This window comes from Petaurus breviceps, unplaced genomic scaffold, assembly GCF_028583685.1.
Source record: "Petaurus breviceps papuanus isolate PSGF00001 unplaced genomic scaffold, PetGlider_PUasm1.0 67, whole genome shotgun sequence".
Taxonomy (NCBI): domain Eukaryota; kingdom Metazoa; phylum Chordata; class Mammalia; order Diprotodontia; family Petauridae; genus Petaurus; species Petaurus breviceps.
In genome coordinates, this window is record NW_027186446.1 from 5368512 (window position 1) to 5384549 (window position 16038).

Genomic DNA, 16038 nt, shown 5'->3' on the forward strand with positions numbered 1-16038 from the left:
GTGCATTTTCTGAATGTTATTATTTTTGTAACTACAATTGGCTAACACTGGTTTCCCTTTGATGAAATAGACTAAACTCTTCCCTTTTTGCTTCCATAACCAGGTTTTTGGGACATTGCTGGAAGCAGACAGCGTTGCTGGGTTACAAATTTCTACCCACTCCCTTAGTGATATAGTCAGGATAGGTAGAGAATTTTTTAAAAAATCATGCCAGATGCAAAAAGAGAAATTCTGGTCAACCAAGTTAATTTTACCTTTCAGGAACATCATTTTCTTAGGAAATCATTGCTAACATTGCTAATCTACAACCTCAGAAGGTTATATAAGAATCTATCAAAGTAAAACCAAGAAAATGCTATTTTCATATTTGGAAAAACAGAAAATATTTCTAAAGGTGGGGAGGATTTTATTTATTTTTTTGAGAAAAATATGTAGGAAAAACAACCAGAAGGAAGATGTCATATGACATACCTTCTAAATATCAGTGATGCTCTTGGCAAGGACTGAAACCAAATGATGTACTAATTTAGTTCAGGTTTGGTTCAGCAAATATTTTGATATTGTAATTTTGTTCCAGTTCAAAAAATTTTTGAAAATATATGACTTTTGTTACTGGTCCAAACTGGTTCATCATTTTAATTTGTGAATTCATTTTTTTTTAATTTAGGAAAAAAGTGACAGATAGACACTAATACACATTTGAAAAATTTAACAATTTACATTGAACAAATGTACTGGATTTCGAATGTCTTGATGAAAAACAATTAAAAACCGAATAAAGAAAATTATTTAATAACTCCCACAAATAATAAAAATGTCAGTTCTTTGTTATGTTTAATTATATGAGCAAATTTCAAAATTAATGTAAATGCAAAATTGGGGGGAGTAGGAGCCTGTTTTCTCATCTAATTACTTCAGGATACCTGTTGATATGTCTTTTAAAATTTGCAATGAGATTTCTTTATCATGTATTTGACACACATTTTAAAGTTATGGATACATTTCTAATTTAATTTTGCTATCTATAAAATGCTTTTTAATTATTTTATTTATGTTGTTTCTAAAAAAGCAAATGACATGTAACAAAAAAGAAACTACACATGCCACAAGAATGCATTTCAGAAATGTCTGAAAATTTTCTGCAATATGTTACCATTTTACTCATAAAGAACAATAGTCTAGTTCTCCTCTGCACTATCATATTCACCTGTGCACAAAATAACTCTTAGTTATAATACTATTTTGGGGTGATAAAAGCGAAACAAATAAACAAAAAAAAAACCAATTTAAACTGCTGTGATAATACCATTCCTAAAAATTCCTAAGTCTGTCCTATATCACAAATGTCCCCTGATTAATTAATGATGCCAAATGCAACCAGGAACCAGGCCAAGAGGAAGTTCACTTCTCCAACCCTAATATCAGTAACAAAAAAAAAAAAACCTCTTTGAACAGAGATGAAGAAATATTTAATAGTGTGCTATAAAGAAAGGGTAGGGGACAGGGAAGCATGTACACGAATACAAAAGTGAAAATGGATAGAAAGTGAAGAAGAAAAAACAGCAGAGATGAAAAAATTAAAAGGGTAAAAAAGAAAATTCTCAAAATACAATAAACTGTTTCTACAAAAAAAAAAGAAAGTTAGCTCAGTTTATAGCACAGTAAAAAGTTTAATAATGATGATCAGTGGTTCATGGTTGACACACAAAGAGGTGTGTGCATTTGTGTGCATGTCTGTGTATATGTGTCTGTAAGAAGGGCAGGTGGAATGAAATTTAAAAAAAATATAATGACAAAAGGCCATTAATTTTAACAATAATTCAGCATTTTATTGAACCTTAATGCTTATAAATGATATAAATGAAATTTTTACCAGTCCACTGGTGTGATTGCACATATCCCATAAAGGAATCAGAGCCAGTGTCACCCGGGAACCATCTTCAGTCGGAATCTGATTTTGTCGTGTCATAACAGAAGATACTGCCCACCTGCAAGAGTGAGAAATTCATTTTATTTGGGGTGCAGAGATCTAAATGCACATCAAAGTATAATAATGAGAAACTAAGTTTATGTTCCCACAAATTTTCAAAGCCTTCTCCTCAAGCAAGGAAGGTAACATTTAGTTTTTGTTTTTTTTTTAAACACTGTTTAAGTATAAGAAAGGGTAAAAGGAAGAAAAAAAGTAAAGGAAATCATCAAGTGAAGAGTTGAGAAAGGATATGTTTTGTTTCCACAAAAAGGAGAACCAGAGATGGAATAGGGGGTATTATGAGGTTGGTATTAATGGGCCCAATAAGGTTTGCTGTGGCTCTTTATTACAAATAACATCTCATTCCTTATAAAAAGAAACTCTCTAACCTCCTTTTTAATCAAATGCTGACTCCGCATCTTATTTCAATTTCAGCCTCAATGAAAAGTAAAGTCTATTACTATTTTATGATCAGAAATCCTCTAAGAATTGCATCGTGTGGTGTACATTATTTTCTGATTATTTTGCATAGTGATTTAAGTCTTTTTGTTCAAAAAAGATGACCCTACTTTACACTAAAATATTCTACTTAAAAAGGAAAAAAACTTCCAGACTACCATACTAATCTTAATCTCAAGTGCCATTCGGTATCTAAACTAATCCTCCTCCACTCCAGTTTAATGGCAATTTCTACATGGCTATTAAAATACTGATACTTATCCACTCTATTCATTATAACTTCTGAAAGAGTATCACTGTTATGATGTTTTAAATGGTCACAGCAGGCTTACTTCTTATTGAAGCATTTTCCTTACTTTCTAAGACCCCAAATTTCACATGAAAAACCCCACCTTAGAAAACACAGCATACCAACCTGTAGTCCTCATAAGTGAAAGAATCCTTCAAGGGCAGTTTGTTGGCATTAGGATGGGTCTGGGAATTAGAAGTTTTAAGAAAGGAGAGAAAGAGAAAAAGGGGAAAACAGAAATCAGTCAGCAGAATTTCATTATTTAGCTGCCTAACAGATCCTAACAAGAGCCAAATGAAGCAGGAGGCGTCCAGCCGTGCTACAGAGGGATCATCATGCTATTATGCTCTCATACATCACTGTCAACTTAATTTGTTGTGCCCAGCAGCCGCCATAAATCTGCTTCTTCATATTTCGAGACTGGAACCCACAGACACCACACAAAAATAAAATTTAAGGTGGACCGACTCTCCAAAAGGTAGAGAATAATTGTACTATAAATGCCTGATCTAGTAAAAACACGAAGCTTCAAAAGTAGTATGACTGTCCTATCCTTTTCTTGCATCTTTATTCATTAATGCTCAAGGATACATTATGAATTTATTTCAAATCTTTTCTCATGCCAATAAAAGGAATATTCAAAGACACTAATAAATTAAAAGTTGCTTCATTTACCCCGATTTACATCAGTTGGAGGGAAATATATTTCTGTACTGTTCAAGTGTATTTTACATGCACACATGTATCCAGAATCAAGAAAAATACAATGTCAAGAAATAATTAAATGTGAGATAACAAATTATATCAAAATGACTAAAGATATTTAGTTAAAATAAAATCTTTAAGTCTTTTAAAAATTTTACTGTACTTTTCTGGACAAAAGAACAGTTTACAAAATATCTAAAATCTAGCACTTATGAGAGTATATTTAATATCTTCTCTGCCCACCCTGCCACCCACCTCACTCTAGACCTTTCAAGCACTTTAAAACTTTGCCTCAATTAAGAAATTAAAAGCTGTAACTGTATAATTTCAATCTTCAAGTTCAATTATAGTCTGATAGACAGATTGCAGTAAGTGATCAAATGAACAAATGGTTATTTCTGAGCTACAAATGAAATTTTGCTTGGCTGTATCTTTGCACCACTGTTAATGCATGAAGCTCTATGTAGTATGCAGTTTTTACTCTTGACGCATTAGCATCACAAGTGCATGGTAATTTATCATCTCTCACTGTAATGTACTCGCTGGCACCGTGTGCAGGACAGTAGGGGATGAGGTAAAAGTGGCTCAAACCGTAAATCAATTAGAAAACAAAAGCTTGTGCTCAGTGCGCAATTTTAGGCAAATTATATATTACAAAAGGCTGCCAATTGGGTGTTAGCTCCCAGGTGCCTGCTTTCCCCCCACCCCCTCCAGTCTTCAGCCCTGTTTTAACCCTTTGGAAGAAAAAGAACCAAAGTATAGTCACATATTCATACAAAACTAAAATTGCTATAAAAACGAAAATAAAGCAAACAAATCTCAAGTCAATATGCAAAATAATATAATGATTAGGCAAGTAGCTTTCAACTGTTAACCAAGGATTGAAAGATCTGCTAAATAAGGAAAATTTATAATCTAGCATAGTACTTTGTACACAGTAGGCACTTAAATGTTACTGAAATAAAATTAAATGAAATCATTATTGATTTAATACATAGCTGAGACAAGCACAGGTCACTTATGGAGATAGTTCTTGACATTTACATTAAAGTTATTCGCACTGTTTGACAAGATGTAAAAATATGCGTAGCCTAGGAATAAAACTGAAGCTTTTTAATTGTATTTTTTTTTTCAAATATGGATGATTTTTGAGGTTGAGTTTCAAAGCATGGCATTCTTTTATTTCTAAAAACATTTTTACATACTTAAACCATAGCTTTCCCATTTTATTTACAATATTAAAAGTGGGGAATGAGTATGATTTAGAGTCTAATCAAATAATTTTTTAAAAATGGAACTTTAAGATTAAAAATTTGATTCCAAAAATTTTTGTATGGTCTTAATGCACAAAATTAAGAACTTAAAGACATTTTTATAATGTTACAAAACTCATCTTTTTAAACTAAAATAATAAGAAAGCTCAATTTTTGCTGCTTGCAAGCATTACAATATGCTTCTTAAAAGTATAATGTATACTATGCCATATGTCACAATTACTGCAAATTTTAAAAAATAGTTTTACTTATTAAGCATGACATGTTGTGGCAATTCTCAAAATTGGACCCCTGAGGGTTTTACATGACTTATGTGGAAATCTCCCCACACTCACCAATTTTTTTTTAACATAACCTGCTACCGCCCTGCCACAAAACAAAGGTAACTGCAGGAACTACCATAATGAAAAAAGAACAAACTCAACAAAAATCAAGCAAAAATGGGGGACCAGATTTGGCACAAATTCAGAACCTATACCTCTAGAATATCTCCATGCCTGGTACTTACAGCTATTTATTTGAAAAGATTTAGCATATTTGCTCCTGAAGAAAAAAAAATTGAATTTTTACAGATTGATTTTTGTAGGGTATTATTGTTGAAAAAAAAATACAATATTTGCACTAATATTTAGAAAGTCTTATGTAAAACTGTATGCTTATACTTAACTTTCATTTAAAAAAAGCTATTTTGCCACAGAACATGAACTTAACAGTTATATTGAGGCAAAATTTGACACCATGGATGTTGGCAAATACTTCCATTTAGAAAAGGATCTCATTATTGTGGCACTAATGCCACCTACTGGAGTTATAGTAAAGCAGAGATATGTTTCTAAGGGATGCAGTAATCATAGAGTTGTCAGATCTTTTCTATAAAATGATTCATCTATGCTAGGGACAAGACCTTCTCGGCATTATACTTAAATAACAGTTAGGTTTATAATGGCAATCAAAAGGTCTACATGCTCAGGTGCCTGTTACTAAGGAAAAATAATTTTGTTATGTTAAGAAAAGGTAATTAAGGATAAGGTGTTTTTTTTTTTTTTAACTCTTCAAAGATTGGGAAAAGATTTGTCCATGAAAATGATGTAACTAACCTGGGAGACTTGTGGGTAATCAATAATTTCCATTTATTTAAAAAAAAAACCTTAAAAATATGAACATTTCTATTCAAAATAACTTATTTAGAAGTCTTGACAGAATTAATTTTTAACTTATGGTTTTTCACTGTTACATATTAGTGAGAGATTAGGAAAATGTCTTCAAAAATCCCTACTTTACAGAGACTGTGCTTTCCAGAAATGTACCTTTAGATACTATTTTGCAAAAAAAGACATTAACTGAATATTTCTCATTCTCAAGGATAAACCGTATGCAGGTTTCCCTTTTTCCTTTCTACTGTAGGCTAATCCATTTGGTAGCTATTCTTTGAACAAGTGATGATGCATTAGAAAGACAAATGTAACAGGAACATAGAAACCTCTTCCCTCTAATAATTAGTTTAGCTGTGATTATAGCTATATAATGTAAATAGGTATATACTAGAGAGTTAAAGGGGTTCATTAAATAGTTTTTATCAAAGGTCCCATTATAGGAAGACATCAAAGCCATTTCAAATGTAGGTACCAATATGTGGCCAAATTTGAACCCAGAATAAATTCCCAAATATCATTCTTTCAAGAGATCAAAAGAAACAATTAAAAAAGACTGGGGAACTAATATATTATAAGGATTAGATTTGTTTATTTTTTCTTGTTTAGTGAGATAAAAATTTGAAGTTAGAGAATAAAGATATTGGCTATTTTCTTAGTGTTGACAAAACATTAGAGCTTGCTGAACATTTAAAAAGTCTTTTTTTCTTCATTCTTTGGGTCCTATATGACATCCAGAGATCTATCACATCTAATATAACTAAATTAACATGCTTGTGATAATTATGTCTAAAACTGTTAATTTCAGTAAAAAGATCAAGACTAGATAAACATTACCAAATAGATGTATTTTTAAAATCTGCCATATTGGATTCTATTAGCTATGCTTAAAGAAATCAAGATTTTTTAAGTTCTATACTGGACCCCTGCTGTGAATATTAAACATATAAAAGTAAGAAGGAATGTGCATTAAAACCTATGGTTTACAAGTATTTGAAGATAGAAAAAAATGAACAATATCCTGATTTTAAAAATTGATTTAGCATGCTGCTTCTCTTTATAGCCCCCTGATAAAAATAAAATCTCCCTAACAAACACTTAATAAAACCTGTCAATATATCTAGAAAGAAAAATGACACAAATGCATTAAGTATTAAATACCCTTGGAAAAAGTCACATATTCCATGAATTTTTGATGCACTATCTTGACATTAATGTAAAACCTTGATATTTATAATTGACAGATATTTAATAAAGTATAGGAGAAGATGGCTGCTGCACAGCGTGCAAATTTTTCAGGTTGATCAGAAATGAGAGATACAGAAATGTACTAAAACTAAACAAACAGTTAATATATGTTACACAAATCAGCTGCAGTTTTATTTTAAGCTCAAACAACAAAACCTCTGTGGAGAACCAAAATAAACAGAATTCATTATTATTTGAATTCCTAATTCAGAAACATCAAGGATATGTGAAATAGCTTTGAAAAGCTTTGTATAAAGAAAAAATATCTGAGATAAAAAAATTTCTCCTCTAAATACAATAGTGAATATTTCATTATTATAATTTTCAAAAGAAGGCTGTTTGAACTAAAGAGATAATTAATTGGGGGGAAAGGAATCTGGTCTTTTTCAACCCTAAATGATCTGAGACATGGCATGTATCTCAAAATTATAAATATCGCTACATAATATTCATCTCTTTTTACACTGATTTTCTAAGGATCCAAAATTCCTACTATCTTTGAATAAACAATAACTGGCAACGAGGTATTTAGGTATACCAAAAGGAAAATTGTTTCTGTAGTGTAGAACACTTTTGACTTCAGTTAAATCCTAAATATTTCTTCTTGAAGAATTTTATGAATTAATAACACTCACAGGATCCACACAGTATGGGTATTTCAGAAAAATACAAGTGCTAGTCTATCAAACCACCCAATCAACAAACCTTTATTAAGTGTACACTATGTCCCAAGTCCAGTGCTAGGTGGGGGGGACACAAACACAACGAATGAAACAATTCCTATCCCCAAGATACTTACTTATTAAATGTAAGGATGTCCAAAAGCAGTTTTAGAACTAACATATTAGTCCTAGTTTAATTTATAAAACATGATATTGTGTGGATAAATTTTCTAAGCAAAAGTGATAATATTTCTTTGTCACACTACATCATTTTGTCACACTACACACTACTAATTAAGTGTAGCCTTCATTATGATCATAAGGTCATAGATGGGAGCTAAAAGGGACCTTAAAGGTCATCTAGTCTACCCCATCATTTTATAGGTGAAGGAAGTTAAATGACTTGTTTGTTCATGATGTTTAAAAAAGAAGATAAAGATGAACTATGCTTGGAGCTTTTTCAGTAGGTAAGTGGTTCTAATTTTCAGGCTGGCCCAATTTCTTCTAAATTTAAAGGATTAAACTAGTCAGAGATAGGGTCATTGAATCTTGATCCTGGTCCCTATTGGATGTATATGTTATAAGAAATTAAGAAAACTGACTCCATCTAGAACAGACATAAAGGTATCTACTATTTCTTTGCTCTCCAATAAAATCCTGATATGCAAGGTCTTAAAGACAGCAACTGTATGACATTGTCTCTGCTGAATCTTACAGTTTCCTGGCTCAAATGATCTTTGAGCACATCTCAGACTCTAAGCAGAGAGTGGGCGCAGGAGAAGGCAGCATGAACTGACTCAGAGTGTCGTCCACCCACCCAGCAAAGATGAAAAGAGCCTCCTCCAAGCCAGTATATAGTAATGTTCCAATCACATGGGGGAAAGCATGGGAAAAATAATGAGTTTTAAAAAATAGGGGCATTGCTGATAGAAACTGAAAGAAAAGAGTGGGATAAAGAATGAGAACACATAGAAAACTGATGACTGAAAGGACAGCAAAAAGATAGTAGGTAGAGGAATTAGGAATGAACTTAAGTGAAAAACTGACTAGGGTAAGAGGAGAGGAAATGTAAATTACATAAAGCTAAGATGGTTTTTTTTTAAACTCTCAGATGGAAGAAATAATGGAAATAGAGAAGTGAAAGCTATAACTACTGGAGGATTCAACAAATTGTATTTATGCTTTTATATTTTATTCCTCAAGTAGATCTGCCATGGCTAGATATAATGGTAATCAAGAACTATATTTCTATTCTATAAATTTAATTCAATAAAACATTAACTAAATGCCCACTATGTATAAGCATTGTGTAAGTTACTAGAGAAAGAGGTTTTTTTAAAAAGCTCAGATTTTTATAAGCACTATATAATTTACATAATGATTTTTTCAGCATAATCTGATGAGGCAGCACAGGTAATATTTTTCAGAAAGATGATATATTTTATAGCAGCCACTCAGTTTTGCACACTATTTGACCATAAGGTGATTTAAATTAGTCCATTCTGTGACTTCCATTATGTGCTGAGGCAGTTCATTCGAGCTCTAGAAAGCTCTAATTTGTGGGGAGTTTTTCTTTATATCAAGCCTAAATTTGCTTCCCTGAAACTTCTAGCAATTGTTCCAACTTTTGTCCTCTGTGGCCAAGCAAAACAAGTCTAATTATAGCCCTTCAGATACATGAAGACAGTCTTCTTCCTCTATTCCTTTCTACACCCCAAAAGTCTTCTCTCCAGGTTAACCATTATTAATTCCTTCAAACGAGTGTCATAAAGTATGATTTGGAGGCTTCACCATCCTTATCATCCTCTTGAGATAAGTTTATCTTAAAATACGGTGCCCAGAGGCAAACACAATATTCCTGTTATGGTCTGACAGTGTCAAAATACGACGAGCCTATCACTAATCTAGTCCTAAGCATTCTGCTAAATGAAATTCTATAAGGATACTTGGCTACCAAATCTCACTGGTGACTCACAGTGAAGAAGCCCAGTAAAACTCCTAGCTCTTTTTCAGACAAAATGTTTAGCCACGATTCCCCCCAACTTGTACTTGTAAAGTTGATTTTTGGAACCCAAACATAAGATTTTACGCTTCTTTCATTTGATCTGATTTGGCCTAGTGTTCTAGAGTGTAAAGATCTTTGGAACTTTCACCCAATGGTAACAATTCTTTCTAACACATATACATAATACACATGCATGTATGTATATATGCATATATACACAATACATATGTATGTATGTATATATGCATATATACACACATATGTATATGTGTGTATATGTAAATATATATAATACAGGTATATGTGTGTTTATCCAACTGAATATGAGCTCCTTGAACAAGAACTGTTTTTGCATATTAAATACCTAACACCTAGTATGTGCTTTGTTCATTCGAATTAAATTTCTGCCATCTGAAAGATATGCCAGCAATACTTTTATTCAAGTCAGTGATAAAAATGTTTAATAACACAAGGTCAGGCACAGATCTTGGCATTTCACCAGGGACTGATTATCAGACTGATACCAATCCATTAATGACAGACTCTCTCATCTTTGGGCTTAGTCAATTAGTCCTGTGTCCACCTACATCTCCATCTTATCCACAAAAAGGCATGACAGACTTTGTTAAATTTTGTTAAAATCTAGATAAAATATATTTCCAGCAATCCCTTGATTAGTAACTCTATCAAAAAAGGAAATAAGGTTAATTTTACAAGACCTGATGAAGCTATGCTGGCTCTCTGTGATCACTTCTTTTTTCTACATGTTCAGTAATTATCCCTTTTAAAATGTCCTAGAATTTTGCTAGTAATAAAATCAAGCTTAGGGGCTTGCTTATTATTTGAAGACTATTTTTTTTTGTTTTTGTCCTTATATGTGCACAATATCTATCCATTTCAGACAACAAGAAACATGCTTCTCATACTTCATTTTCATCTTTAAGCAAACATGCTTGCTGGGCATTTTTTATATGTAAGAAATACTTTTATTGTTAATTGTAAGAACATGAGCAATCAACAAGCATTTATCAAATGTTTTCTATGTGCTAGGCACTGCTAATAGCAAAGGTTACAAATAAACGCAAAAACATAGTCCCTGACCTTAAGGAGCTCACATTCTAATGCAAAAAATTATACATGAGATATGTAAGTTAAATAGTTTCACCTAATGTGTTGGGGTTATGAGGGGAGGGAAGGGGGCAATCAGGAAAGGCATCCTGCAGAGGACGGGATCTGAGCTGAGTCTTGAAGGGAGCCAGTAAGTAGAGTTGAGGAAGGAGAACATTGTAAGCATGAAGGACAGACAGTGAAAAAGCAGTTAGGAGATAGATGTAAGTGTTAGAGGAACAGCAAGTAACCCAGGGTTGCTGGAGTACAGCGAGAAGAGCAAAAAGGTAGTAAAGTAGTAAGGGTACAAGTTGCAAAGGGCTCTACAAGTCCTTTATATATGATCACTGAGTATTTTATATTTGATCCAAGAGATTAAAGGATGCCTCTGGAGTTTAGAGTAGAAGTGGGGGAGTTGACATGATCAGACCTGTACTTGAGAAAGATCAATTTGCCAGTTGAGTGTAAGGTGAATTGGAGTGAGGAGATCCTTAAGACAGAGAGAACAACCAGAAGACCATTGTAAAAGTCTGCCTATGAAGTGATGAGAATCTGCACAAGGGAAAAGAAAGGAAAGGTGACTAGTGATGTTGTCAAGACTTGGCAACAGACTGGATATGTGCTGCCTGTGTGAGTTGAGGATGGTACCACTTGAGAATTTGAGTATTAGTCAAGTCACATCTGCTTGTCTGCTTCAGGAATTTAAAAAATATTTTAAAAATTGAATGCTTTCTGATTTTGTTAAATATGCTAAAAAATTTTGATGATGATTTTGTATTAATTTTTTTTAAAAAAAGTTCTGTTGTCTGTTTTTATGTTATTTTTCCTTACTCCACATAGAACCCTTCCTCGGTATTAAGGAAAAAGTATGCAAAATCGACCAGCACAATGATATGCTAATATTCACTTCATTCCATCTCCATAGCCCCCACCTCTCCATGGAGAAGAGGGAGGTGAATTTCATTCTCATTTTTCCAAAATAGGGATTACAATTCATAGTATGACTGAAGCATACATTTTAGAAATGTACATCTAAATCTAAATCATCCATCCAAAGAAAACCAAAATGAACCACAGGCTCCAGAACCTTTGGTCTACACTGTTAAAAACATATTTCTACAAGCAGCAATGACTTTTTTTTAATCTGTGAGGTGACTTTGAGTGCATCTTGTCCAATCTGTGTGCAAACAGTAATCCTCTTCACAAAATCACCTAACAGTAGCTACCAAACTTCCATCTGAAGACCTCTGGTGAGAAGGAATTCATGACCTTCTGAGGCAGGCTATTCTTCTCCATATCTGTGCTTTTGCAAAAGCTGTTTGTACCTAATGCCTGCAAAGTCTTCCCTTCTCACATTAACCTCTTAGAATACCTAACTCTCTTCAAGGTTTAAGCTTCAGTGTCACATCCTACAGGCAGTTTTTCTTGGTCTCCCCAGTTAGCAATTTCCCTTTTCCCTTGATGCTATTTGAAAAAAAAATGTTTTATATTTACTTACCAGTATATACAGCTTGCTTCCCCCCCACCCCAGTAAAATATAAGTTCCTTGACACCAGGAGCTGTTTCATTTTTTATCCTTTACCTCCAGTGGTTAGCATATAATAGACACTGAATAAATATGAACTGAAATCTAATTCTTAGTAATGTCAAACCCTCTATCCCCTCCTTACCCATCCCACCCACCCTCAGGAATCAAGCTGAATAAAATAAAATCTTTTCATTACACGTTTTTGCTTAATCATTTTCAGTTGCTTCTGACTCTTCGTGATCCTTTTTGGTATTTTTGTGCTGGAGCGGTTTGCCATTTCCTTCTCCAGCTCTTTTTACAGATGAGGAAACTGAGGGCCAGGGTCACTAATAAGTAAGCTAGTAAGCTTCTGAGGCTGGATTTGAACTTACGCCTTCTTGAATCCAGGCCTGGCACTCTAACCATTATGCCATCTAGCTACCCTTCTTCACATGACAATCCTTCCAATGTATTGTCACCCCTTTCCCCAATCTTTTCTTCTCCAAGATAAACATTACCAGTTCCTTCAACCAATTTCTCACCATTCTGGCCACTCTCCATTAGATTTGCCTCAATTTGTCAATATCCTTCCTAAAAGGCAGCACCTACATGCAGTCTGATCAAGATGGCATATAGTAGTAGCAGGTCCATTACTTTCTTCATTTGGGATACTATTTTGGCTACCATATGATATTGTTGTCTTAATGCTAAACTTGCATTCCACTAAAATAAAAAGTCTTTTTTTCATGCTAAAAAGGCTCTTGGTTCATTTCTGCCACTAAATACTTCATATAGATTTAGCTATCTATATGTAATTCAATCTTTATTTTTCAGGTGAACACACTGAAGCCTAGAGAGACTTTACTATATTCACCTGAAAAATAAAGATTAGATTAAATCAAGGTTCAAGAATTTGTACATAGTATCTTGTAACCCTGAATGAAGCCAAAAATATTCTTATCTCAGTAGACACAAACTGGGATGCCATTTTGATAACAATAAATACAGGTTCACAGTTGTGTAAAATAGGTTCTGACTGTCTAGGATTTTGTGTGCAATCTTTTCTTTAGCACTATAGCAGTGGCAGTAAGCAGTTACATAAGATTTAACAAAACTGCTCTACTATTTAAAGTGGGTCTTATGCAATATAATAGCGCTATTTGTAATTCATCCATTTTAGACATGACTTGAATGAAAATGTGCCTGCAATCATTTTAACAGATGCTCATTTGAAAGACCAATTCAGGTTTAGGACAGTAGTGGAACAAAATACCATTTTGACACAGATGAGTTTCAAACTCTCTCCTGAACTATATATTCACACCTGTATATAATACCGGTGCCTCATACAACCCACATATCCAAAACTGAGGCTCTAATTTTCCCCCCAAAAAAACCTTGCACCTCTGATAGTGGTACTACAATTTATTGAGTTTTCCATGCTCAAAAACCTTGATGTTATCTTTGATTTTTTCCCCTTCTTTCAGCTAATCATTTTTTTCCTTAATCAGTTACCAATTCCTGTCAATTCTATTGCCAAAATCTCCCTCCCATTCATTTCCTCACAGACACTGTCCTTATTTTACCATTCTAGACTACTGTAAGACCCTTCTAACATCTTATAATCTCTTCTCTCTTTCCTCCAATCCCTTCTTAACATCACTGTCAGAATTATTTTCCTTATATAAATGTACATCAATTTCTCTTCTCAAAAGCCATTAAAAGTTCCCTATTACTGATTGTGTAAAATTCAAGGCTCTTCACAATCCAGCATCATCACACACAACCAACAGTTAGTTATTTTAAACTATTCCCTCCTTTGTGAACTCTATACTTTAGTCAAAAATGGACTACTTACTGTCTCCTCTATAAGCTCTGTGCTTTCCCACTTCCATATCTTTGACCATGCTGTTCTCTGTACTTATGACTACTGGATTATCTTGCCTTTAAGTCTCCTTCCAACTGTGGAATCCCCTCATCCACATCTTGAATTCCCCCTCATATTTTAAAGTCCAACCTAAACATCACCTTCTCAATAAAGCCTTCCCTGATTCTCCTAAGCATCCCTTCTTGATTCTTACAGAATGGATTATAACACGCATTATTTAAGATTATAGTGACTTGTGTTTATAATATACCCCCCTATAAGTCCATGAAGGCTTGAGTAGCAGTTCATTTAAACTCTATTTCCCTCGGTATCCAGGATAGCATCTTACATACAGCAGTAACTTAAATCAATGCTTACTGAATTGAATTCTTAATTAACAATAAACTGATGCAAAAAAATTAATAAATTGCATTTACTTCTTTGTAATTAAAAACATAACTGTTAATGGTTACTTTTGTTCACTTTTGTACATATATAAATGCATTAGGGGAGAAAACAAACTTTTTAGATTGTGAATATAATTTTTAGTTTAGGATGGTGTACTCTGATGCCAGTAATAAACTTCTTGGAGAGGTTCTTGATTAACAACAACAAAGGTTTGTCATGTCTGGACAACATGCTCTCTTAGGTCCCTCCCAATTCTAAAATTTCTTGACTTCTCAAATCTCTCTGCCACTCCTAATAAAATGTATATCTTAAAACCTCTTGGTCATGATAAACTTAAAATTCTACCAAGAGTATACCATACATTATTCAAATGTTATTAATAGCAAAAATTACTGGAGTATATATATATATATTCATAATTCTTTCTTAAAAGCATTTTTTCTTATCAATAAAGTCATGGCAAACAGAATGGCAGAGACAATCATTATCAACTTTTATAAGAATACTAGCATAAAAATTAGCCAAGGAATAATAACCTACAGCAATGTGGTACTTCCTCATTGCTGTTGTTGTTTGCCTCAATATATTGTTACAACAGTTCCTGATAAAGCCTTTGGAATAAGGCTGAATTATTCTAGCTACCATTGTAAAGGTTCAAAGATCAGACTTAGCAATTATACACATTAGCACTAATAATAAAAAAATTGCTGATTTAAAAAAAATTTCTTCTGCAGGGTAACCAAAAACTGATATGTAAATCTATGCACACATGTTTACATGCACAATGTCTGGTGAACAGTATTATTCAGCCTCCCCTTAAAGAAAGGCACTATGTATATCTTTTTCTTTAGCCATTTGTTTTCTGGAATGAGCAACAGGTTAAGGGATATTCAACTATAAATTTCACTGTCCTACTTTTATAAATAGTTTTCAACGTTGACAGGTCAGAGTTCTCTTCTTTACAAAATCCATGGATGTAAACTTGGTAATACTAAAAAGGTTTGGTGCATGTTAGTGATTTAAAAAAGTAACAAGGATATTTTTAAAGCAAATTACAGTCTTTAGGTCAGTATTTATTAACATGTAACTCTTAGAAGCAATCTTTATAAACTTTGATTTTTGAAAACATTGGAAAACAAGTTAGAGTAATATAATTCAGAGCTTGAAATCTAGGCAAATCTTTTCGTTTACTAGAAGAGGGTACATAGGCCCAAAAAAGCTATGATACCCTCAAGATGATACAGGTAACATCAGAATCAGGACGTGAGAGCAGGTACTTTTGTATTTATTTATAGAATAAAAGGAGAATAAAATAAACAGATCCAGAAGAACAGTATTCGATAGCTGCAATAATGCTAATGGGGGAAAATAATTAAAAGGAAGTCAA

General features: G+C 33.2%; 2 protein-coding genes across 4 annotated transcripts in view; one reads left to right on the forward strand and one right to left on the reverse strand.

Annotated features, from left to right (window-relative positions):
- The window catches only part of LOC138173928 (cyclin-K), a 269034-nt gene that overhangs the window by 113659 nt on the left and 139337 nt on the right, over positions 1-16038 (forward strand). The window lies entirely within an intron of this gene.
- The window catches only part of LOC138173927 (actin-histidine N-methyltransferase), a 137134-nt gene that overhangs the window by 20517 nt on the left and 100579 nt on the right, over positions 1-16038 (reverse strand). For all 3 annotated transcript variants that reach the window (XM_069103978.1, XM_069103977.1, XM_069103979.1), the window contains 2 exons: positions 2844-2902; positions 1874-1988 (listed from right to left, as the gene is read on the reverse strand). In XM_069103978.1, coding sequence (XP_068960079.1) covers positions 1874-1988; positions 2844-2902 — 174 coding nt within the window. The remainder of the gene's footprint in view (positions 1-1873; positions 1989-2843; positions 2903-16038) is intronic.